The 24,432-nt window shown below is 38.8% G+C and overlaps 3 protein-coding genes across 3 annotated transcripts; 2 read left to right on the top strand and 1 right to left on the bottom strand.

Moving 5' to 3' along the window:
* Positions 1–217: 217 nt before the first annotated feature.
* LOC126712361 (uncharacterized) lies at positions 218–802 on the top strand. Its single transcript, XM_050411666.1, has 2 exons — positions 218–490; positions 548–802. The coding sequence occupies exons 1-2, from the start codon at positions 218–220 to the stop codon at positions 800–802; spliced, it is 528 nt and encodes a 175-aa protein (XP_050267623.1).
* Positions 803–12,862: 12,060 nt separating this feature from the next.
* On the bottom strand, positions 12,863–13,439 carry LOC126714247 (probable histone H2A.1). The gene is made up of 2 exons (XM_050414301.1): positions 13,200–13,439; positions 12,863–13,075 (listed from the first exon to the last, which is right to left on the bottom strand). The coding sequence occupies exons 1-2, from the start codon at positions 13,386–13,388 to the stop codon at positions 12,863–12,865; spliced, it is 402 nt and encodes a 133-aa protein (XP_050270258.1). The 5' UTR covers positions 13,389–13,439.
* Positions 13,440–20,712: 7,273 nt separating this feature from the next.
* LOC126714239 (uncharacterized) lies at positions 20,713–22,304 on the top strand. Its single transcript, XM_050414289.1, has 3 exons — positions 20,713–21,040; positions 21,134–21,612; positions 21,690–22,304. The coding sequence occupies exons 2-3, from the start codon at positions 21,145–21,147 to the stop codon at positions 22,203–22,205; spliced, it is 984 nt and encodes a 327-aa protein (XP_050270246.1). The 5' UTR covers positions 20,713–21,040; positions 21,134–21,144; the 3' UTR covers positions 22,206–22,304.
* Positions 22,305–24,432: the final 2,128 nt, after the last annotated feature.

The raw sequence follows: 24,432 nt of genomic DNA, 5'->3' as shown, positions 1-24,432 counted from the left end.
GCGAGGGCATACCACTAAGGATTGCAGAACTCTGTGGAACCATCTAGAGCAGCTGGTTAGAGAGGGAAGGTTACAACAGTTTTTGTATCGGCCAAACGGACAAGGAGACCAAGAAAGGTCAGGGGCTTAGGGAAATGTTTCTTCAAGGCCCTCGTTAGGCACGATTAATGTCATCTTTGTTGCACCTGGGAGAACTGGTTCCCACCTTTCCAAGGTGATGTCTGTAGCTCGGTTACTTGCCGAGGACCTTAATTCTGAGCTGAAAAGGGCTAGAGTGGAGATTCGACAGATGATGAGTTTTTCGGACGAGGATAAGATTGGAACCATCCAACCACACGATAATGCTTTGGTGGTCACCCTTAGGATAGGAGGGTATGATGTAAAGAGGGTGATGGTAGACCAGGGCAGTGATGTAGAGATTATGTACCCTGATTTGTACAGAGGGCTGAGCTTAAAGCTTAAAGATCTGACAGCCTATGATTCACCTTTGGTAAGTTTTGATGGGAAAGTTATAATCCCAAGAGGTTAGATTAGATTGCCCATGCAGGCAGGTTCGGAGGTGGTAGAGGTTGAGTTTATTGTGGTGGATGCTTATTCCCCCTACACGGCCATCGTGGCAAGACCCTGGCTTCATGCCTTGGGGGCCATTTCCTCCACTCTGCATTTAAAGGTGAAATATCCATTCGGGGACCAGATCGAAAAGCTTGTTAGGAGTCAATCCAGGGCTAGGCAGTGCCTAGTGGCCACAATTTTGCATCAGCTTGTGGCTGAGTCCTTGGCCCCTGTTGAGGAGGACTCATAGCAATTAAAGACCCTGGTGTTATTTGTCAATGGGCCGGTCGAGGAGACGAAATGTGAATATTTGGAGAAAATTGTTATGGGTGATGATCCATAGAAGTTATTTCAGGTTGGAGCTCAGTTGCCTCCCCAGGAGAAGGAAAAGTTGATAGAATTTCTCAGAAGGAACGTTGATGTGTTCACGTGGAGTGCTTATGAAGCTCTGGGGGTGGATCCGAGCCTCATTTTCCGTCATTTGAACGTCAATCCATTAGTCACCCCCAAAAAGCAACCACCTCGGCGCTCATCTAAGGATCATTCTAATGTTGTCAAAGGCGAAGTGATGAAGCTCAAGCAGGCTGGAGTTATAAAGGAGGTTTTTTTACCCTGAGTGGTTGGCCAATACCGTAGTGGTGAAGAAGAAAAGTGGGAAGTGACGAGTGTGTGTAGATTTCACAGATTTAAATAAGACTTGTCCAGAAGACCCCTTCCCCATGCCTTGGATTGATCAACTAGTGGACGCAACTGTAGGCCATCCTCGGATGAGCTTTTTAAATGCCTTTCAAGGGTACCATCAAATACCTTTAGCCTTGGATGACCAGGAGAAAACGGTTTTTTTCACTCCCACTAGGAATTACAACTACAAGGCGATGCCCTTTGGTCTAAAGAACGCGGGATCTACCTATCAAAGGATGATAACCAGAATGTTTGAGCCATAACAAGGAAAAAACATTGAGATTTATATAGACGACATGGTGGTTAAGAGTAAGTTGGAATCTGAGCACATTAATGACCTCAGGAATATCTTTGAGATCTTGAGGAGGCATAAGTTACGACTCAGCGCTTCTAATTGTTCTTTTGGGGTCGGATCAGGGAAGTTCTTGGGGTACATGGTTACACACCACGAAATTGAAGTTAATCCTGACCAGATTAAAGCAATCAACAATCTGCAATCACTTCGGAATCCTAAAGAGGTCCAGAAGGTAATAGGGATGACCGTTGCTCTAAACCGACTCATCTCTCAGTCAGTGGACAGGTGTAGACCTTTCTTTCAATTGTTGAACAAGTGGAAGGGATTTGAATGGACCGAGGAGTGTGTCTTGGCTTTCCAGCAGTTGAAGGAATATCTTTCTCGGCCACCCATTACGTCCAGACCTGAGGTGAATGAGGTTTTGTTGGTCTATATTGTTGTGGCTTCCCATGCAGTAAGCTTGGTACTTGTACGGGTTGATAGTGGTGTACAAAGGTCAGTCTATTATGTGAGCAAGTCACTGCACGAGGCCGAGTTTCGTTACCTACCCCTGGAGAAGACCATTTTAGCAGTTGTGCATGCTACGTGCAAGTCCCCCACTACTTCCAATCACACACAGTTGTTGTCCTGACTCAGCTTCCGCTTAGATCTCTACTTCGAAGTGCTGATTACATAGGAAGGATTGCCAAGTAGGGTATGATCCTAAGGGCTTTTGATATTAAGTACATGCCTCGCACCTCTGTCAAGGGTCAAGTCCTCATCGATCTGGTGGTGAGTTTGCTGAAACCCCATTAGAAGTAGAGAAGCAGAACATGAATGAAAAATCAGTTGGTACAATCTCCTTACAAGAGCCTTTGTCCTAGAAGGTATACGTTGATGGTGCTGCGAATCATAGAGGATTTGGAGTAGAGCTAGTTCTGATATCTCCTAAGAGGATTACAATTGAGAAATCCTTAAGATTGAGCTTCTCGGCCACAAACAATGAGGCTGAGTACGAAGCTTTATTGGTAGGAATGACCATGGTTCAGAAAATAGGTGGAAAAACAATGGAGATTTTCTCTGATTCAAGGCTGGTGGTGAGCCAAGTTCGGGGAAAGCTGGAAGCCAAAGATCTCAGAATGTAGGAGTATTTGAACCAGGTTAGACACTTGTAGTCAGCATTTGAGTCTTTTTATATATCACAAATCCCTAGAAGTAGAAATACACATGCCGACTCTCTTGCCACGCTGGCAACCTCCTCGGCACAAAGTTTACCTCGAGTGGTCCTTATGGAAGACTTGTGTAAGCCTACTGAAGTAGGGAGAAACGTGGCTCATATTCATCAGATTAGGGTGGGACCTAGCTGGATAGACTCCATAGTGTTGTTCCTTAAGGAGGATATCCTACTTGAGGAGAAGTCAGAAGCTGACAAGGTGCGAAGAAAGGCTCATTGGTTTTGGATGTCCGAGAACTAAAAATTGTATAAAAGATCTTTTTCTGGCCTATATCTGCTATGCATACACCCTGAAGTAGTTGAGCTACTCCTAGAAGATTTACATGAAGGAATTTGCAGAAGCCACACAGGGGGTAGATCTTTGTCTCATAGGGTCCTCACTCAAGGTTATTGGTGGCCATATATGTAGATGGAAGCACAAGAGTATGTGAAGAAGTGTGACCAATGCCAAAGATTTGCACCAAACATTCATCAATCGGGAGGAGTCCTTAATTCTCTGTCTAGCCCTTGGCCTTTTGCTTAATAGGGCTTGGACATTGTAGGTCATTTTCCTAAGGCAACAGGGAATAAGATATATTTGTTGGTCGGCACGGATTACTTCACCAAATGGGTTGAAACTGAACCATTGGCGAATATTAGGGACATGGATGCTAAAAAATTTGTTTGAAAAAATATTGTTACTCGGTTTGGAATCCCTTGTACCTTCATCTCGGACAACGGTCTTCAGTTTGATAGCAATGCTTTTAGGAGGTATTTCTGTGACCTGGGCATAATGAACATATATTGCACCCCAGCATATCCATAGGGGAATGGACAGGCTGAAACTGTCAATAAGGTCATAGTGAATGGGCTTAAAAAGAGGCTGGACGACATAAAGGGAAAATCGGTAAAAGAGTTGCCACACATCTTTTGGACATATCGGACTACATCTCGTAGGTCCACTGGGGAGACTCACTTTTTAATGACTTATGAAGCTGAGGCTGTTATTTCTTTGGAGACTGGATTCCCAACGCTGAGAACGAGTTCTTTCACTCCGAGCAACAATGATGAGTTGTTAGGAAAGAGCGTAGAATTAATTGAAGAGCGAAGAGAAAATACCATGATCCAATTGGTCTATTATCAACACAAGCTCATGCAAGGGTAGGATGCCAACGTGAAGATAAGGCCACTGGTGCCTGGAGACTTGTTGTTAAGAAAGGTTCTGGTTACTGCAAAGAACCCAGCATGGGGAAAGTTAGGGCCCAATTGGGAAGGGCTATATCGCATCACCTCGGTGGTTGGAATACATGCGTATCATCTTGAAGACCCAGATGAGAATGTTGTACCACATTCCTGGAATGTAAATAACCTGAAAATGTATTATTATTAATGAAAGTCTTCCTTGTCACATTCTCATTTATTACATTATTTGTTGAGCTTCATATTATTGTTATTCTAAGTATCAAGTAGAAACTTGGTTATGCCTAACTTCTCGGACCACATACCTAGTATAAATTGGTATCTCCAGACATCTTTCTAAGTATTAAATAGAACCTTAGTTATGCTTGGTTCCTCAGACCGCATGCTTTGGGTAAATTAATACTTCATACTATTTTTCTAAATGTTAAATAAAACCTTAGCTATGCCTGGTTCCTCAAACCACATGTTTTGAGTAAATTAATATTTCATGCTATCTTTCTAAGTATTAAACAGAACCTTAGCTATGCCTGGCTCCTCGGAGGAGCCTCTAAACTCTGAAAGAAGGGTGTCGGAGTCACGGTACTCACGTATCACTTCCTCCTTCGCCTGACGGAGTTGTTTCTTGGCATCATTGATTTTCTTTTCCTTGTCCTCTAAGACTTGCTTCAACAGCTCCGTCTGCTTCTCCAATTCACCCCAAAAGGTAGGTCTTTTCCTTTAAGAAACAATTTTTCTACATGCATTTATCATAATAAGATGAGTTTATTCAGATATGACTAGCGTATTTAAACAGAACCTTAGCTGTGCTTGGCTCCTCAGACTATGTGCTTTGGGTAAACTAATACTCCTTGACATCTACTTTAGTATTAAACATAACCTTAGCTATGTCTGGCTCTTCGGACCACATGTTTTGGGTAAATTAATACTCCTTGACATCTATTTAAGTATTAAACAGAACCTTAGCTATGTCTAGCTCCTCGGACCGCATGCTTTGGGTAAATTAATACTTCCTATCATTTTGCCAAATGTCAGGACAAAGCCTTAGTTATTCCAGACTCTTTGGACTACATACTTAAGGTAAATTAATGCTTCTTATTGATTACTTGAATGTCAAATATGATCAGCCACTCTAAACAACAAAGATTTTCACTGTAATAACAGGCTCAAGTGGATGCTCATGAGCATCACTTAAAGCATTTGCAGGCATACCTGTATTTGTTTGAGAATTGATTATCCCTTTAGTCCTTTAAACTTACTAATGAGTATGGAGCAAAGAAAGTTTAAACCTGTATGTATGCTACATTACTGTGTATGTTCTTGAAGACAAAATTATGCTTTGCCAAGATGATGAACTTAGTAGATTTAACATGTTTTGCTGCTAACCATGTGAGATGGGATAACTTTTCTGCTACATATGCAGATTAATGAGAAGATTTTTACCTCATTACTACGTCTATTAAGTGTTAGATAAGACAGAAATTATATCAACACCAGTATGAAAATCATAGGAAGAAAGAAAATATGCATAACTTTCATTAATTAAAGCCTTAAAGCAAGGTAGATTGGATACAAAGAGGTAACACCAATTACAAACTTTGAAAATAAAAATAGTAGTTTAAAAAAAATGAAAGAAAGACATCTACACTAGAAGTTATTTCTTTTTTATTACAATCTTTTCTTTGGGAGGGGCTTTGATAGGCCGAGTGGATGGTACTTCTGAGGCCTCGGGGTCCTTGCTTGCAGGATCAGCCTTGGCAGGCAGAGGAAGAATGGCCAGGACAATCTCCATATTTTTAGGAACTTCTTTCTCAACAGGGGGGTGATGGGTGGCAGTTGGGGGCTTCATGGCATCAGGGACAACTCCTTCATTTGTGTTCTTTTCTTTTTCTATGACCCCGAGCTGCTCAGCCTCCTCAGAGGGGTTGTCAGAAGACGTTGGAACATTGACTGTACTGTCCTTGCCTACTTCTGTCACCTCGAAGGCGGTATCAGTCCTCGAGCCAGAGGGAACAGACGCTCGGATGGCAAGAGGGTAGTATACACTTTCTGCCTTCCTAAGCACAGATAAAGTCTCAACCCCAGCTTGGTTGAGATCTTCATTCTACACTTGGGAGCAGTAGTTCCTACATACCCCCGAGACCTCAGCCCTAATGGCTTCCTCGGTTTCCGCCACTCCTACATCATATCCCTCTTACTCGGCCTGATCCCAGGCCCTCTCTACTCGTTCCCTTGCCTTCTCGGCCTTCTCCAGTTTCTTCTTGAGGGCAACAACCTGTGCTTTGGAGGTAGCTAGCTGATCCTCGGCATTGCGAAGGAGCACCCGTTGGCTTTCAGCATGCCTCTTAGCGCTATCCAGGGCAGCTACAACACTTTTTCTTTCCCTCTCCTCCTCAAGCAGCTTACTCTTGAGCTCTTGAATACTCTTTTTGGCCACATTGAAGGCCTCCATATCGGCATTGCGCCTTTCTTCCTCTTCCTTTATCTGCCGGTGGCAATAGTTGGTTATCTTCTCCACCCAAAATGTGGCTTGAATAGCCTGCCGAGGAAAGAAATATAGATTAAAAAAAAAAAGAAGAAGGAAAAAAGAGGCTAAGTAAGGGACATACCATAGCGAGGTACCTCTTTAAATTGAGGAAGACCTTGTGCCTCCTCATGGATTGGAGCTTGGCCATGTCCTCAGGGAGCAATAAAGCCTGCTCCACTGCATCGGCCACATAGTCGGCCATCCCTCCTTGGAAGTCCCTGATGGAGGCACTGGCAGGCAGTGGAACCTCATCCAAAATTGGGGTGGGGTTTTAGGCCAGAGGTACGACCTGGGGATTAGCCCTCTATTTGGCACCTTTCTGCGCCACTTTGGCTTGCTTGGCCGCTCTTTGGGCCTCATCTTTTTGGAGGGGGTGGGTTTTCCCTCCTTCCACCACCTCCTTGCCATTCTGCTCCCTTTTTCTTTTAAGGTTGGTAGGTTCAAGATGAAGGGGCTGAGCGGGTGAAGGGATGGGAAGCTTAGTTTGGGCTGCCTTCCCAGGGGCGTCCCTCCCCAGTTAGGACTCCAGTAGTTCTTGCAGGGTAGACCTTGGCTTTCGTTGGATCCCCATCTTGTCTAGTATTGGTGTGAATGATGGCCGAGGTCACTAGTTGAAGTTTCTGGGGACAAAGGTTGATTGAAGACTTCAAACTCGTCCTCAGAGTCAGATACTTCAACTATTTCTTCCTCTTTTTCTTCTTCTATGTTAGCAAGGTGAGAAGAAGTGGCCATTTCAGTTGTTTGCTATGGTGGCAAGGCTACCTTTGGTATGCCTTCGGGTATGGGCTCGGTGGTGAGTGTGCCTTTTGGAATGGGGTTGGTGAGGAGAAAGCCTGGAGCAACATTGCTGATCCGATGCAGACGAGGATCCCTGGCTTTGATGACGCATTTTGGCACCTGAAAACTATTAGAGATAGGGATGTAGTCCAATATTAAATGGGCTGCCCTAAGTTGATCGTCTGTGTGGACGAACACCTCGGCCTTCAAGATCTTGTCCAAACTCGGCTGGTTCATAAGATTGAAGTTGGGAATAGCAGTGTTCTTGTTTGCAAAACCATTAGGGAGAACAAAAAATATCATTAGTAAAGAATAATGCAAATCAAAGGAAATTTCATATACAAGTACAAGCAAGAGAAAAAGAAAATGGGGGTAACTTTAAAATAATCATCCTAGGTCTGAAACCTAACTTGGTTGCCCTTCTCTCGTCGGGTAGGGGAGGCCATCATGCCATTCCGCTGACACAATCAAAAAGTCCTTATTTAGGCCTTTATTGGATTTGGGGAGGCATTGAATGAGCCTAACTTCAGGGTACCTAGATTTTAGGTAATACTCATATCCCTTTAAGTGGTGGAGGTTGTAAACCCAGTTGACATCATGGTGGGTCAACCTTAAGCCCATTCTTTCATTAAGGGCGTCTACACTCCCTAAAATTCTGAACATGTTTGGGGCATACTAGGTGGGAGCTAACCTATGAGTCTTAAGGAAGTCCCTGGTTACAGTACCCATGGGAATTCTCATCCCACCCTCTATGAAGGCAATCATTGAGATTACCACTTCTCCCTCTTGCCTTTTCTCGTGCCATTCTCCATCTTTACAATATCTAATGAATGCTTCTAGAGGAATCCTATAGAGAGCTCTAAAACTCTCTATTCCCTCTTCGGAGTCAACCAAATGAGCGAATCTACCCATTCCTAAGAGAGACTTAGAGATACTAAGAAGATAATGAGAAGGAAAAGGAGCCGAGGAGGAAAAGACACAGAAAAAAAAAAAGAGTGTATAGAAAAATAAAGAGTAAAGGTTTATGAAGACTTACAGAAAGAATAAAATTGTCCTTGGACAGGCTTTTGGTATTTGTAAGGGCACGAGTGAGTTGGGAAAGTTTGCAAGTTCAGTGTATGTGCGCTAAAACGAAATGAATGCTAAAGTGAGATGAGTGATTGATTTGAGTGGAATTTATATCAAGAAGGGAGTTAGAAGTGGGAAAATTCCCACTCGGTTCCCAGCAAAATCCTCAACCATTAGATACACATCGCACCATAGAACATGGGGAGCAGAAAGCCATAAAATTTAATGAAGGCACGTCTTGTATGCCGAAGCGTCAAGAGCATGCCTCAAGCAATTAAAAAGGCACCTACGTAATTAGAGGTAACGTGTAATGAGCAAGTGGTAAGTGCAGTGACATTGAAATCCTCATTTCTTCCCAAGAAGCTAGGAAGAAGAATCTTGAGGGGCTATTGTAGGGGTAAGCCCAGGAGCTCACTATTTATGTATATATTGGGCCTGGGGCCCAATCCAAGGATGAAAGGTCGTCCGAGGAGAAGTAAACATTGTCAAGGGAGTTCGTGTTAGTAAATGAGAGAGTTATTTTGGTCATAAGGGACCAGGAGGGTGGGCTAAGGATGAATGCCTCCTCGGCTGACCAAAGTCGAGGTTCAAAGAGATGGTCTTCCGTCCAGGGGAGCATTCCAGGAAATTCTGTTGGTATGGATAAGCATTACAAGAACATAGGACAGGGGGAAGTCCTAAAATATCTGAGGAGAAAGTTGCTACCATCGCATTAAATGCTCTGCAGCTAACTTTCTGACCGCATTTATGTGGAGGAGATACCTGAACAGTGATTTTCAGCCTTACAACTACTACTTAAAGACTTAAGGAAGGTGTTGATGGGACAAGTATCAACACCAATCATCTGGCTTGCATGTGGATGGTAATGATGAAAGGGGAATAGAGTATAAAAGGAGGAAGGGGCGATAAGAGAGGGGGACGGAGAAACGAAGAGAAAAACACTATAGCAGTCAAGAACTGAATCTGTAAGCCAACTTGAGAGAAATATATAAGAACTGATATCCTCGGACTTTGCCAAGGACGATTTTCTTTAATTTAGATCGGTCTTTTTTCTTTTTCTTGTAATTAGAATTCATTTTACTTGTCATCCAACTCATTAAAGCCTAATTTTCCAACCCACTCTCTACAAATTCATTGTATTGAGCTTTTTGGGCCTAAGTTCGTCCATCACTTGAGCTAGGGACCTAAACTGCATCCTTACAATGTGTAATAGTGATACCCACTTAAATGAAAATGGCAATAATTTAGTTTTTTCTCCCCTAAAACTCAAATGATAGGTGTAATTATATAATATAATATATATATATATATATATAGAGAGAGAGAGAGAGAGAGAGAGAGAGAGAGAGAGAGAGAGATCTACATTTTTTTGTTTTTTGTTTGTTTACACTTAAAATAGAAATATGTGTAGAATTTTTTTTTTTTTTTTAAGATTGCCTTTTAGGTTACTCAACCCCCCAAAATAACTCCTTTTAGGTTACTTTTTTATATATATATATATATATATAGTGGATATTTAACTATATTTTATTAAAGAATTTATTATAAAGGTAGAATTTATAGTGTATATGTAAGAACAATTTGGAATTTATAGTGTGCATTTAAGGACAATATTTAGGATTAAATGTATTGACATATGTCAGATGTGTTATGTTATGGACAAATTGCTTTCGCCATGTGACACCATTTGTCCACATCATTCTAAATAGATAGAAGATTGCGGCACTTGTCATCATTGTGTTCATCTACCAGTTGTGAGATTCAACTTTTATAATATATTAGTTATTAACCCGTGCTTCATATGGTTATTTTTTTTTTTAATCAGTTATTTGGTTTAAAGTTAATAAAAACTTATCTTTAAATTGTAAAGAAAAATTTCAAGTCTGAACTATGATTGAAAAACCATCATATTTCAAGTATTGAAAACTCCAAATACGACACATAACACTTTCTTGATGACTTTGAGGGGGAAACAAAAACATCATAATTTAAAGAAAAGATTTAGGGTTTATATTGATATGAAATTAATGAAAAGAAAAATTATAAAATGTTGGTAGAATGGATGGGAACAAATAGTACTTTCTTTTAAGGTACTTCATCCTAACAAAGCACAATTACAAATAACGATAACTATAATATATAAATTGTCAAAGTGAAAAATTAAATTAATAAGAATTTTTACTAAATAGAAATAATTTCCAACCATGATTATGCAAATGATGTCACCAAAAAAAAAAAAAAAAAGGTGAGAAACATCTTACAAAAAGTATGGAAGTATATATATAGACACACGTTTCATTGCACTTTTGATGATTCTGTAAGCAATTGCTATATACATAAATTTGCAAAAAAAAAAAAAAATGATACTGGGGAAGTTATCTTTAAAGATAAAATTTAAAAATTGTGGAGAAAATTGCTTCTAAATAATAGACTAACTTTTAGGGGTAAAAAACTAAAACATGGGTCTTTTTCCCTCTTTTCTTTTAAGATAAAATTATAAAATCATGGAGAAAATTGCTTCTAAATAATAGGCAAACTTTTAGGAATAAAAATACCTGGGTAAAAACCTAAAACGTTTTTTTTTTTTCAAATATAAAATTATGTTAGCCTCTGAACACGCGCGTGAGACTCTTTTATTTATTTTTTTTTTTTGGTAAAAGTTAATAATTTGCATAAATTATAATTTGAGATTAATATATTTTTCAATTACAAAAAAAAAACCTAGGGGTGTGATGAAAAAATTATTTCACCACAAACGCTTAACACTCATCACATCCCTAGGTTTTTTTTTTGTTTTTTTGGTGATTGGAAAATATATTAATCCCAAATTATAATTTATGCAAATTATTAATTTTTACCAAAAAAAAATAGAAGAGTCTATAAGCATGCGCGTGAGCGAGTGCTCAGAGGCTAGTTTAATTTAAAATTAGTTAAAGCTCAATAAAAATTCAAATCTCATGTTCAACCCAACTACCAAGCAGTTCCACAAACCATATGAAAAAAAAATTTCGATTTTCTTTTTAAAACTCATCCTAAATTTAGAGTTTTTTTCCATTAAAAAAAAATTTAGAGTTTTAGACAACACTATCTTTTCTTTAAATAAATAAAAAACACTCACGGGGACTAATTTATATACTCTCTCTTACTTGTTTTATTTTATTTCTCTCTTTCTCACTCACAATCTCCTTATTATCATAATCAAAATTGGATAACTACTTCAAAAAAAAAAAAAAACTATACACACATTTTTCCATTTGAATTCAAATTCCTTTTTTTTTTCCTGATTTACTTCAAGCTAACAGCGTTTAACTTCTTATTCTTATCTTTAAAAAAAAAAATGCTTAGGATTCTCTCTTCTTAGTTATTCCTTATTAAAAAAAATTAAAAAACAACAAAAAAGAATATCTCTTATTCAAACTTCCTCTATTTCCCATGTTTCACATTTCCACGTTCTTTTTCTGTTTTACCATCTCCATTCTAATTGCATCATTTAAATTGTTAATGATGTTGATTTCAAGAGTCTGAGCTGTGATTTTGTAACCCTTATGATCATCATTTCCTCCGCCAATTTGCGAAATCTCTTATTCTTTCAAGAGTGCTAGGAAGTTTGATCTCATTCCTATTTCCTATGATATTTGCTTTCATTTCTTCTGCTTTTATGAAATAGTCTTATGGAGTTTTGATCTAATACGTTTGCATGCCATTTTGAATGAAAGGATTTTGGTTTCAAATTGGTGGATGATGATGAACGGGCATTATAACTATTGGGAAACATGTACCAAAAGGTATGTTTGCACTATTCAATCTATTCAATTTTTCTATCAAAAATTTTCTTTTACTTTGTTTGGACCAAAAACTCTTGAGAAAGACAGTAACATCCTTATTCCATTCACACTGTGGTTTGTAGATGTGTGTTTAAGCTGAAAGCACTATAAAGTGACCTTGATAGATCAAAGACTGGTGCCAATCTAGGATTTTAGCCAAACGAAGGTGTTAAGATTGCATGAACCCCGAGATTTTATGAAGAAGTTACCAAACTTTTACATTTCCTTTTCTTACTTATGGAAATCAACAATTAAATAATTAAATTCTTTTTTGAATGGCGTTCCCTTCTTTATCATTTTTATTTTATTTTATTTTCAAAAGAAGAGAGAAATTATTTAAATGTCAATTCCTAATCTTATATCTATGCTTTTGTTTACCTTTGCATGTTTATTTCGGAAAATTTTGACTTTTGCATATGTATGGTGGGTGATTTTTTTTGGCGAACTACACTATTGGTCCTTGAAGTTTACCTTGTGTGCGCAATTGGTCCCTCAAGTTTGAAGCGAGTACAATTAGTCTCTTAAGTTTTAAAACTGAGTTGTATTGGTCCTTTTACTAACTACTGTTAACGGTGTTACTTACGTGACTAACGGAGCAATGACTTGACATTTTTTTAAATGATGTGGCATGTTTTTAATTAAAAATTAAAAAAAAAAAGTTTTCCTGTTAGATGAAATTGAAAAATCATATTGACCGGATTAAAAACAAATCTGGATTAAAAATAGATCTTTGAGAAAGCTCCTCCAGTCTAGTCATCGATTGGGCTGCTCTTGGAACCGACGCTGGTTTTCTTAGGCAATAGCATGTTGTGAATGTTGGGCAAAACGCCATCGTTTGTGATGGTCACAGACCCAAGAAGCTTACTCAGTTCCCCGTCGTTCCTCACTGCCAACTGGATATGACGTGGCACTATGTGTGTCTTCTTGTTGTCTCTCGCTGCATTCCCAGCCAATTCCAAAACCTAAAAAAATGAAAAATTCACCGCACAGAACTTCTTTTTAAAATCGATAACAAAGAAGTAAACTTTTACTTTTAAAAGAAACGAAAGTAACAGAATTTGTAACTGTCAAAAACTGTAAACTGACCTCGGTGACGAGATACTTGAGGACGGCGGCGAGGTAGACAGGGGCGCCACCGCCGACGCGTTCGGCGTACTTGCCGGTTTTGAGGAAACGGGCGATACCGCCGACGGGGAACTGGAGACCGGCCTTGCTGCTCCGAGATGTGCTCTTCTTGGCAGTGCCTGCGGCGAGAGATTTGCCTCTTCCGGCCATTAAAGAAAGCGAGAGAGACAAAAGGGACTTTTGGAAATTGAAAAAGGTTTGAGAGGGAACTGAATGCGTGTGTGAGTTTCTTTGAATAGTGTGGAATGTGAGAGAAGATGAGTTGGGGTGCTCTCAGATCCTTCTCTTCAATCTCAGATCCTTCTTCAATCTGATATTCCGGCTAGCCAAAATGATGCTGCCGGAGCAAATCCTTCGCCGACAATGCAGTGGCTATGCTTGATGATGGTGGATTGATCATTGATAGGAATTTAAAATATCAGATTTGTTTTTAATCCAGTCAATATGATTTTTCAATTTCATGTGGAAACTATTTTTTTAATTTTTAATTAAAAACATGCCACATCATTTAAAAAAATGTCAAGTCATTGTTCCGTTAGCCACGTAAGTAACACCATTAACAGCAGTTAGTAAAAGGATCAATACAACTTAGTTTTAAAACTTAAGGGACTAATTGTGCTCGCTTCAAACTTGAAGGACCAATTACGCACACAGGGTAAACTTCAGGAACCAATAATGTAGTTTCGCCATTTTTTTTTAATAAAAAAGAAACAAGATTTTATGCTACTGATGTTCTTTAACAAGTTAACAAGGGCCCCCCATTCTTCAGGATTCTCCATATGTTACAGGGTAATTTTAGTTAGGAAGTTGGGCCACATGAATAGAGAGATCTAAAAATGAAGTTGATGACAATATTAAATTGTTGCTTTATATTTTTCAATCACAAACCCAATTTAAGCAATCTTCTACACTTTCTAATTCTTTTTTTTTTCTTTTTTTGATGAATCTACACTTTCTAATTCTAATTATATTATGGTTTCCAAAATTTATCTATTAACATTCACCTTAGATTATAGACATAGATAGATAGATAGATAGATAGATATTATAGATTATAGACATAGATAGATAGATAGATGTATACAGTAGTTGTTAACCTGTGAAATGCATAGATATATCTTTTATTTAAAATACTATAATTATTCCAATTATTTTTCACTTTTGCTAGCATTAACCATTAAGCTCATTTGAAAAACATTTGTATGCATTCCATAACAAAAAACACAATTACAAATATTTTTATTAATTGACTATAATGAGATATGAAAATAAGGTATTACTTTTAATAAATTATGTATATGAAGTATAGTATTTTGTATAAGCACAGTTGATAGTTATTATTTGTTTGAGCTGTTTCAAACTATCCTCCTTTTTTTTTTTTTTTTTTCCTTTATTTATTTATTTTTTATAAAAAAAAAAAAAAAAACTAAGTATATATTTGAAGGCAAAGCGTAGGATACAGATATTAAGGCCTTTAATCAACAATCTAGAGATTATATTTCATAACTTAAAACAAAAAACGATATAAGAATATGATATGTGTCATTTTAGCATCAAAAGTATACATTTATTAATGGATATGAAGGGTTCTTTTAAATATAGGGAGACAAATATAAAAACAACAAATGGAGACATCTACTGTCTATGTTTCCTCTCTCCATATTGTAACTCTCTCAAAAAAGAAAAAAATTGGAGAAAAATAAATAAATCATTTATGAAACTTGTATGACAAACTTAACATGTATTATTCCCTCTCTCCCATTGTAACTATCAAATTATTAAATATATATATATATATATTTTTTTTTTTTTCATGTATGAAAATCTTATGAAAACATAAAATGCATTTCAAAAAGTCCTGCATCCAATGCCCTTGCTTAAGTTGTGACACTCAAAATAACTTGGAGTCAAACCATTGTTTAAGCCCTTGCTTAAGTTGTGGCATTCACAAAATTATACAATAAAATAGATTGCAAACCTCCGTTTTGATCAAACACCGGACTCCCTCATAACATAATTGGTATCCTTGTTTCATTTTCATTCTAAGATCTAGATCACCTTTTTTTTTTTTTTTTTTTTGGGGGGGGGGGGGGTGATTGATAAACCCACATAAATCATAAAAAATCCTAAGTCAACTAATTCTAAATTAAATTATAAATCTAGCATTTATAAAAGTACCTAATAGTATCACTCAATGCACATTCGCGATTGCTGATATTGGAATTACTTTACTATAGTCCCATTTTATTTTATTTTATTTATTAATTTATAAATAATCTACAAATAGTTCCAAAATTTTTAGACAAAGACAACAGTTGCAAAAAGCCTCCCTTTTGTCCATACAATCAAAGATTTATCTATATGAAAAGAAAAGACAGGTTAAATGACAATAACAAATCATAGTTCCTCTTGTCAAATCTCTACTAATTCTTCTTTGTAAGAAACATCCGGGCTTTTATGATGTTCCCGGTAGACTTACACCTAGCTAGCATTAGCATATATAGTCATTTGTTGTCATAATGCTTCTGGCTTCTGCAAACGAAGGACTAACATTTGCACAATAACTTCATGGGCAGGTTATAAGCCTTCTTTAGCATTCCACCATAACACGGACCAAGTTTTGGCAAGGAGCCCTTCGAAAGCCAAGGAAAAAAACTATGTTGAGCGTTGATTAATCAAAGATGGACTTGAGGGAAATAAACAAAAACCATGTATTCGACTGTGGTGAACAAAAAATTATAAAAAAAAAAAAAAAAAAGTAGATAGTACTACTTATGTCAAACATGTTTCAATTCGAATACTTCTAACATAATCCAAGAGAGGAATGAGAAATTACCTTCAAATTATAGAAACAATCGCTGGTATAAATGGATATCGTACTCGGTGTGTAGATCTCATTAACGTTGAAATCCACTAAAAGAACAACTTAATTCATAAACAAAATAATCCCATCACTTGCTATTAAACCCAACACACAAAAGAATTTACAAAATTTTTAGGATTAAAAAAAAAAAGTCATGAGCATAATACATGCTTGAAGATTAGTTTATTCTGGAATTGAGTATTATTATTAACCACATGTGGTCGTGCTCCACCTAATCTGAGTCAAGAGAAAAGCTTTTAACTTTTAAGGAATAGAAATAGACGAAAGATATTTGCTTATAAGAAAGAGTTTATAATTAATTAAGGACAAAGTTTAGTTACAAAATTAATTATAGTATTAGGTTATAACCTTACTCAATATATTTTATTAGATGTGAATTTTGACAAATCCATCATTAAATTTTATTTTTTCTTATATCCTTTACGTTTACAAAATTTTTAGAAAGTTAAAGATCAAAAATTGTGTCATTAATAAATTGTTTAAATTGTAAATTTTGTAGTTTAAAATTATTCATAAAATATAAACTTATAGATCATATGATAAATAATACCCGATTGATACAAAATTTGATATGTGTATTAAAAGTGTAAAAAACATGCAATTCAATGATTAGATTTTCAAAATATATAGTACTCCCTTAACAATTCAATAGACAAGACAATAAATGATGTTCTTTTAAAAAGTTGAGTTTTTGAAATAGGACAAACAAATTGACACGGAGGGAATAATATTTATTTTATTGAGTAAGGTTATAAGTTATAACCTTAGACAAAGGTTATAAGTTATAACCTTAGACTACAATTAATTTTGTAATTAAAATTTGTCCATTAATTAATGCTAATAATAAGCTTATTATGCGTTGGATGAGGAAGGAGAAAATGGGGGTGTAAAATTGGTTCTAATAACTACCTTATGCAATTGGAGAATATGTAAAATTATTAGGTACTCTTGAGTACCATAAATGTGTACTCTTGCCTCTCACATGAATTGCGAGTCCCACTATTTATGTGAGAGGAGGGAGTACGCATGTATGGTACTCCGGAAGTACACAATAATTTTCCAGAGAAGAAATCCTGTTGAAGACAAAGAGCTGAGAAATTAATAGGTAGAGTTTAATTATCTTTTTTAATTTGGGGAGATGAAAAATCAATAAATTTGAAATGAAATTACTTAAAAGGCTATTAGGTATATAATATGCTCGCATGCGCACGCGCACACACACACATATGTATATATATATATATATATATATATATATATATAACATTAAGTGACAATTAAAAAATTTTTCAAAAATTTAAGGAGACACATTTATTATCAAATTTCTTTTTTTTTTTTTTTTTTGAAAAATTTACTATAGAATTAAATGCAAAATTTACAATACAACACATTAAAATAATATTTTTACGTGATAAAATAATATATCCAAAACCCAAATAAAAACAAAAACCCAAATCACCTCAACCACCTACTGCCACCACCACCACCACCACCACGAAGAACATACCTAAACCGAAACCCATGACCACGCCACCACCCCACAGCGACCCCAGAAACCTCAGCCCTGAAACCCATGGCCACCACCATCACCACGACAACCCCCCACCTTCACCACCATGAACCCACATATGACCCATAATAAAAACCCCACCCCCTTCCTCCACCACCACCACCACCACGGCAACCCCCAACTCCACCACCATGAACCCACAAAAAAAATCCATCCCAAAATCAAATCAAACCAATTGCAAATTCTGAATCCAAAATGACCCACAAAAAAAAAATCAAGTCAAAATTTACACAAACCCAGCTACAAACCGATCTCGCTGCTGCAAACCACACCGGAAACCCATGAACACGCCGCCGCAAACCACCATACCACGTCGCCGCATACCTATGAACCCAGAAAACGTACCCAAAAATACCCAGAAATCGCCACCATACCACGCTGATTTGACTTCCCAGTCTCACCTCCACGCTGGACCCACGACCCACGCCAGAATAGCCCACCGTGAGAGAGAGATGTGATGAGAGAGAGACGCTGTTGTGGAGAGAGGAATGAGAAGAGAAACAAAGTGAGAGAGAGAGTTAGAAAATGGGAAATAAACAAATATTATAAGTTTTAGAATTGTGCTACAGTACAATTCTACCTTTAGAGTTGTACTGTAGCACAATTCTAAATATTTTTGCAATACTCCCTTTTGACATTTCTTGATGCAGTGGTTATTTGGTGCATTCATGCTAAAATGCTCTTAGATATGGCATTAGCATCTCCTTATGCTAATGCTCTTAGACTCATTATGACATGTCAAATATCTATGACATGTGCAAATCAATTTTTCCCGTACGTGATGTAAGGTTACGTCTCCATTTGGATTGCCTCTGCGTCCAACGCGTAAGGAGTTGAACAATGCTAAACAGTAGTTAACAATAATAAACCTAGTTAGAAATTATTATTTTTAGTTTTCAACAAAATAATCGATATCCAAACACACCTTATATCTTTAAAAGATAAAATGCATCTTGTTATATCTCCTGTTTAGCCCCTTTTATTTTATAATATATATTGTAGATTATAAATTATAAACTATAGGTAGATAGATTTTTTTTTTTTTTTTGGAGAAAGGTTATTGATAGATAGATATAGTGCTCGTTTGGATAGGGTGTTTTCTTTGCTGCGTTTTCGTTGCTGCGTTTCACTCCTTTTTTTTTTTTTTTTTTTCTTTTACATTTCACGCGTTTTGCAGAACCGGGGGACAAACAGCACTGTAGATGCACTGTAGCTGCACTGTAGCAGTACTGTTTATGGGACCCACAGTCACTTTATTCATTAAAAAATATTAAAAATGGGTCCCACGGTACTTGATAATGTTCGAAATCAGTAAGGTAGAATGGCCTGGCTTCGGTGGGCTGTTCAAGCGGTTGATGGCCTGCAAGGAAGAGAATGCTATCAAAAGAGGAGACCGGAGAAGACCGGTCGAACCCCCTCCGATGGAGAAGTTAGATGTGTAGAGGAGTAAGTTCCAAGTGTTTTGGAAATGTGTATGAGAGAAAAGACTTACCTCTGTCGGGTCCAGACCGGTCTCTTATATAGGGAGCCAGGGGCGGTTATTTGTTCGATAACCTCCCCAGGTTTTGTGGAATCCAACAACTCCGGAGTAACCTCCCTCAACGGATATAAAATGGTAACTGCTAAATGGAGGTTAATTTATTCGAAGGGTTTGTCGAGATAGTTGAGGGTTGCTGAAAGTCTAAGTGTTGAGGGTTCGTCCGTCTGGTGTAGGGTGGTTTAGTCGTCCAAGGATATTTGACGACTTCTCATGGACGAACCTCATGGACGATCCTCATGGACGATCTTTTCGTCCATGGGAGACTTAAACTTATGGAGTGGTGCTATTATTTAATGGACGTCTCTCCTTCTTCTGGGTTGACTCTTGGATCAATCTGTGCTGTAGGCTCTGGACGAACCATTTGGACGAGCTGGAGATGGATTATTTTCCGCTTCTCTATCAGTTGCCCCTTTGTTCAAAGGGTCGTCCAGGACATCGTTGTGATTTTGGCTAAATTTCACTTTTTCGTACGCCACGTGTCGCGAGACTGTTGGTTGGCCAGTCCTGTCGATCTCGTTTCCCAAAAGAATCGCCACGTGTCTGTTTCTGAGTGGCGAACGTCGTTTCGTTGACCCTGTTGCTGGGGCCTATAAATAGTACATTCTCTTTCATGCCCCTCACTTTTTTCCTCATTCTCTCTTCTGCCAATTCGTCCAAGATTCTCGTCTAGCTCTCGTCCTAGTTTCATCAGGTATTTCTTCTTTTCTTTTTTTTTTTAGGCTCTCATTTTAAGTCTTCTACATTCCAAACATGTCTTCATCGTCTAGTTTAGAGAGAGAGATAGACGACTACCTGGACGGCTCTGAGAGTGAGGGTAGTATAGGTAGTTCGTCCTGTAGTGATTCCTCAGACGAGCATTACTCGTCTGGGGTTCCTGGCATTCCTTTAGAGGAATTTCAGGAGCAACGACGTAGGGCAGCTTCTGGATCTAAGGCTAGTTCGTCCAGAGAGCCATCTAGTCCTCCTCAAGACGAGGAGGAGGACGAAGAGGATGTAATCTATAGTTGTGCCCCAGAGGTAGCATCCACCTTAGACGGCGCTAAGTTAAAAACTCTTGTAGATAGATACCAAATCCCTAAAGAGCTTAACCCTCGTCTACCCCAGCCTGGTGAATGGTGTTGTTCCCCTTCCTCTGGCTTAGGGGTATATACTTCTTACCTATTAGCTGGCCTTAGGTTTCCCTTAAACTCTTTCTGCAGAGAACTCCTCCAAAGGTTGGGTATTGGGCCAAACCAGCTCAACCCCAATGGCTGGAGGACGATTGTTGCCATGCAAGTATTATGGCGTGAGGCACTGGAAGGGAACCGTCCAATTACAGTGGACGAGTTCCTTTACTGCTATAAGCCCTCAGAGATCAAAAAATCTGCTGGGTTCTACCAGTTTTCGTCCAGAGGTACATATTACAGTTTAATAACGGGCCGTAGTTCGTCTGACCGGTTTTGGAAAAAAGAATTTTTTATTATTTCTGGAAATTGGGCTGGGGACCCAGCTGATGTGGGTATTCCCCTCTTCCCACCTTTTACCAGCCCTCTAGGTCGTCTTCGTCCTGAGGGTATGTCTTTCTTTCCATTTTACCCTGTTTGTCCCTTAAAATTTCTTATCTGTTACTCGTCTAACCATTTATCTTGGTGATGCAGCTGTTGTTCGTCCACGCTTGGACAAGTTTTCCTTGGACCGGATAGACGTGGTTCGCACCTTTCCAGGAAGGACTTTCCACGACTTAGTTACTCTTAGTCGTCTAGCAACTTGGGGACTTGGTCCACTTCCTACGGCTGAGAACCTAAGTCACGAGGAGGTCACTCGTCGAAGTAAGTGTCGTCCATTATATTCTATTATTTCAGCTCTCTTTTTTTTTTTTTTTTTTTTTTTTTTATTTTTCTGATTAATTTTTCTCGTCATAGGGATAAGCACAATGAGGGAAAACAAGGAAAAAACAGTGGCTAGCGGGGACGAGGATGTTGCTGCTCCAACTCCCAAAGTGGCTTCCGTCCAGGCTGGGAAGAGGAAGTCCAAGGGTATTTCAAGCAATGTGGACCTGGACGACCTTCCCAGTCGTCGTGGCCACAAGAAGCAAAAACCAAGTAAGACTTCCCTTCCCAAGGTTCCAAAGTTCGTACCACCAACAGTGAACTTGGACGAGCCTGTGGACGTGGAGCCCGTCCAAATAGTTCATCCTGTCCAGTCTGATCCTCCCCCTGCTCCCAAAACTTCTTACAAGCCTAGCCCGTCTGAGCCCTCTGATCGTCCCTCTAATTTGGTTCTGGACGAGGGTTATGCATGGAGGACGTTCAAAGGGATCGTCACTGATCATGAAGTTAACGAATGTTACAACATGTCAGTGAAGGAGTTTGAGCGTTCTGGCATCCATGACCTTTTCAAGGTAAGTTTCTTCCTCGTCCTTGTGTGTAAACATTTAACTTTGAATGAAATGTCTAACTCCTTTTCGTCCAAATGCAGGCTATGTCAAAGTTTTATACAGCGACTTGCCAGGCCAAGGAGCTTGCTACAGAGGCCAAGACTGCCAAGGATAAGGCTAAGGAGCTAAGCCATGAGGTCTTATCCAAGAAGGGGGAGGTCATTAGGTTGACCGAGGACTTTAATCGTCTGCTGGGAAGCGAGACGAAGCTGAAGAACGATGTTGAGGAGCTCAAAGCTGACAACTTAGAGAAGGATACCCGCATCGTCCATCTAGAAGGACAAGTTGCAGAGCTTACCTCGTCCTTGGAGAAGGCACGTGAAGAAGCAATTGCTGCTTTTAAGAAGTCTGACGAGTATAAGAATCGTCTAGACAGTCATTATGCAGCTGGTTATGAAGACTTCCGTGCTGATGCCAAAGACGCGTATCCTGATTTGGACTTTAACTCGTTCAAGCTTCCTCTTGCTACAGAGAGTTCTGTGTTGCAGACGAGTTCCGAGGACGTCAACATCATGGACGATGCTAACACTGAAGTTACTCAGGACGAACCCAAGTGAAGTCTATTTCCTTAGAGAATTTGTTTTTATTTGCTTTTCATGGAAGTGCCCGTTGTTTTGGGCTTTTTACTTCTCTTTTTTTTTTTTTTTTAAAGCTCATGCAAGTACAATCATCTCGTCCAGGATTGTGGACGAGCTTTATATACATATTCAAAACTAAATGGGTTTTTTGGACGTTGGTCGTCCACCCTTTAAATGAAAGAAATGAATAATTCTATTTTCACTTCCATTGTTGTTTGAATATATATGTTTTCAGCTTTATGTATGAACTTTTTATTATCATATCAGCAATGTGGTTCGTCCATCTAGGAATTCAGTTCACCTCGTCTTGGTCATGGGGGTGAATTTTATTACATCACCAAGATAAAGTATGTTGATTCCTTTGGCTAGATTTTCCATCATTCCAAAATTATGGACGATCATTTTGTCGTCCTGGATGATTAGACTTTTAGCGTTTCTCGTCCAAGGTAATGGATTGTTAAGCTAATTTTGAAGTCTTGGCTCGTCTGCGTTTCAGACGAACACTTTTGGGAATTCATCTCGTCTTGGGGTCTAGACGAGTATGCCCTTTTCATCACGTCCCATGTTCTGGACGGATGAATCATGCTTTATTTTTTGCTTGGGTTTCATCTCGTCCTGTGCTCTGGACGGATGGACCTTTGTATTTTAGTTTGGGTTTCATCTCGTCCTATGTTCTGGACGGATGAACCTCAGTTTTATTTTCAGGTTAGGTTTCACCTCGTTCCATGTTCTGGACGGATGTACCTTTTCATCTTTCCTTTGGAGAAAGGTTTATGGACGATATATCCTTGCGTCCAAGGATTTCATCCGTCCATGCTTGCTTTCTTTTTGCGGATCAATCTGAATGAACATATAAGGATTCCAATAATATATTTGAAAACAATATATATATATTTGAAAATCCAAACTTATGTAAACATTCGTCCACAGGCATGGCACATGCTTATTAGCTAGTGCCTTATTGAATTTAAAAATACAAACCAACTCGTCCATGAATAGCACAAAAGTGAAAACACTAATGTACTTTCTAGGGGATTATTAAAATACTTAAAAACACTTTTAATAGTAGTAAAAAACTTCTTCTCGTCCATACATCTCGTCCAAGGACACCGGTGAAGGGTCAGCACTTATTGATGGTACTTCCTGAGGTGCTCAACATTCCAAGGGTGTTCCAGCCTCCGCCCATCCAAAGCTTCCAAATAGTAGGATCCTTGCCTTTTGCAGTTGATAACCCTATAAGGTCCTTCCCAATTTGGGCCAAGTTTCCCGTAGGCCGGGTTTCTTGTTGCCAAGGTAACCCTCTTCAAGACGAGATCTCCAATGTTGAAACGCCTAGGCTTTACCATAGCATCATATTGTCTTGCCATGAGATTTTTGTACCTTGCTGTCCTTTGTTCTGCATCCATCCTGACCTCGTCCATAAGGTCAAGGTTAAGACGGAGCTGTTCGTCGTTTTCTTCAGTTTGGTACTTCCTGACCCTGTGGCTCGTCATGTGTACTTCTGCTGGTATAACTGCCTCGCTTCCGTAGGCTAGCTTAAAAGGAGTTTCTCCTGTTGGAGTTCTCGCTGTAGTTCTATAAGCCCATAAAACACCTGGTAATTCATCCGGCCATATCCCCTTTGCCCCTTCGAGCCGAGTCTTGATGATCTTTAGCAAGGATCGGTTCGCTACTTCTGCCTGGCCATTGGCCTGTGGGTGGGAGGGTGAGGAGTAATGGTTCTTCATTCCAAGCTGTTCACAAAATTCCCTGAAGGGTGTGTTGTCAAACTGTCGTCCATTGTCAGACACTAGTACTCTAGGTACTCCGAATCTGCATACAATGTTCTTCCAGACGAAGTTCTTGACATTCTGCTGTGTAATTTTGGCTAAGGGTTCGGCTTCCACCCATTTTGTGAAGTAATCTATTCCCACCACCAGAAACTTCATTTGCCGAGTTCCAGTCGGAAAGGGCCCCAAAATATCTAGTCCCCATTGTGCGAAAGGCCAAGGGGCCATCATTGGCGTGAGATATTCTGCTGGCTGTCTGGGAATGTTGCTAAAGCGTTGGCATTGATCACAGACTTTGACATATGCTTTAGCGTCAGCTTGGATGGTTGGCCAATAGAATCCACTTCGGATGACTTTATGGACGAGTGACCTGGCTCCCGAATGGTTCCCGCATGCTCCTTCGTGAACCTCCCTCAACATGTAATTTGCCTCGTCTG

The sequence above is a fragment of the Quercus robur genome, chromosome 1 (genome assembly GCF_932294415.1).
Source record: "Quercus robur chromosome 1, dhQueRobu3.1, whole genome shotgun sequence".
NCBI lineage: Eukaryota > Viridiplantae > Streptophyta > Magnoliopsida > Fagales > Fagaceae > Quercus > Quercus robur.
Note: the sequence above shows the minus strand (reverse complement) of the source record. Positions and strands in the feature narration are given on the sequence as shown.

Bases quoted from the DNA above. Each gene is read 5' to 3' on its own strand.
- LOC126712361 (XM_050411666.1), top strand. From the start codon at position 218: ATGTCTGTAGCTCGGTTACTTGCCGAGGACCTTAATTCTGAGCTGAAA. The intron at 491-547 runs GTAAGTTTTGAT...TTGCCCATGCAG, and splicing joins CAGCCTATGATTCACCTTTG to GCAGGTTCGGAGGTGGTAGA.
- LOC126714247 (XM_050414301.1), bottom strand. From the start codon at position 13,388: ATGGCCGGAAGAGGCAAATCTCTCGCCGCAGGCACTGCCAAGAAGAGC. The intron at 13,076-13,199 runs GTCAGTTTACAG...TCATTTTTTTAG, and splicing joins TCAAGTATCTCGTCACCGAG to GTTTTGGAATTGGCTGGGAA.
- LOC126714239 (XM_050414289.1), top strand. From the start codon at position 21,145: ATGAGGGAAAACAAGGAAAAAACAGTGGCTAGCGGGGACGAGGATGTT. The intron at 21,613-21,689 runs GTAAGTTTCTTC...GTCCAAATGCAG, and splicing joins GCATCCATGACCTTTTCAAG to GCTATGTCAAAGTTTTATAC.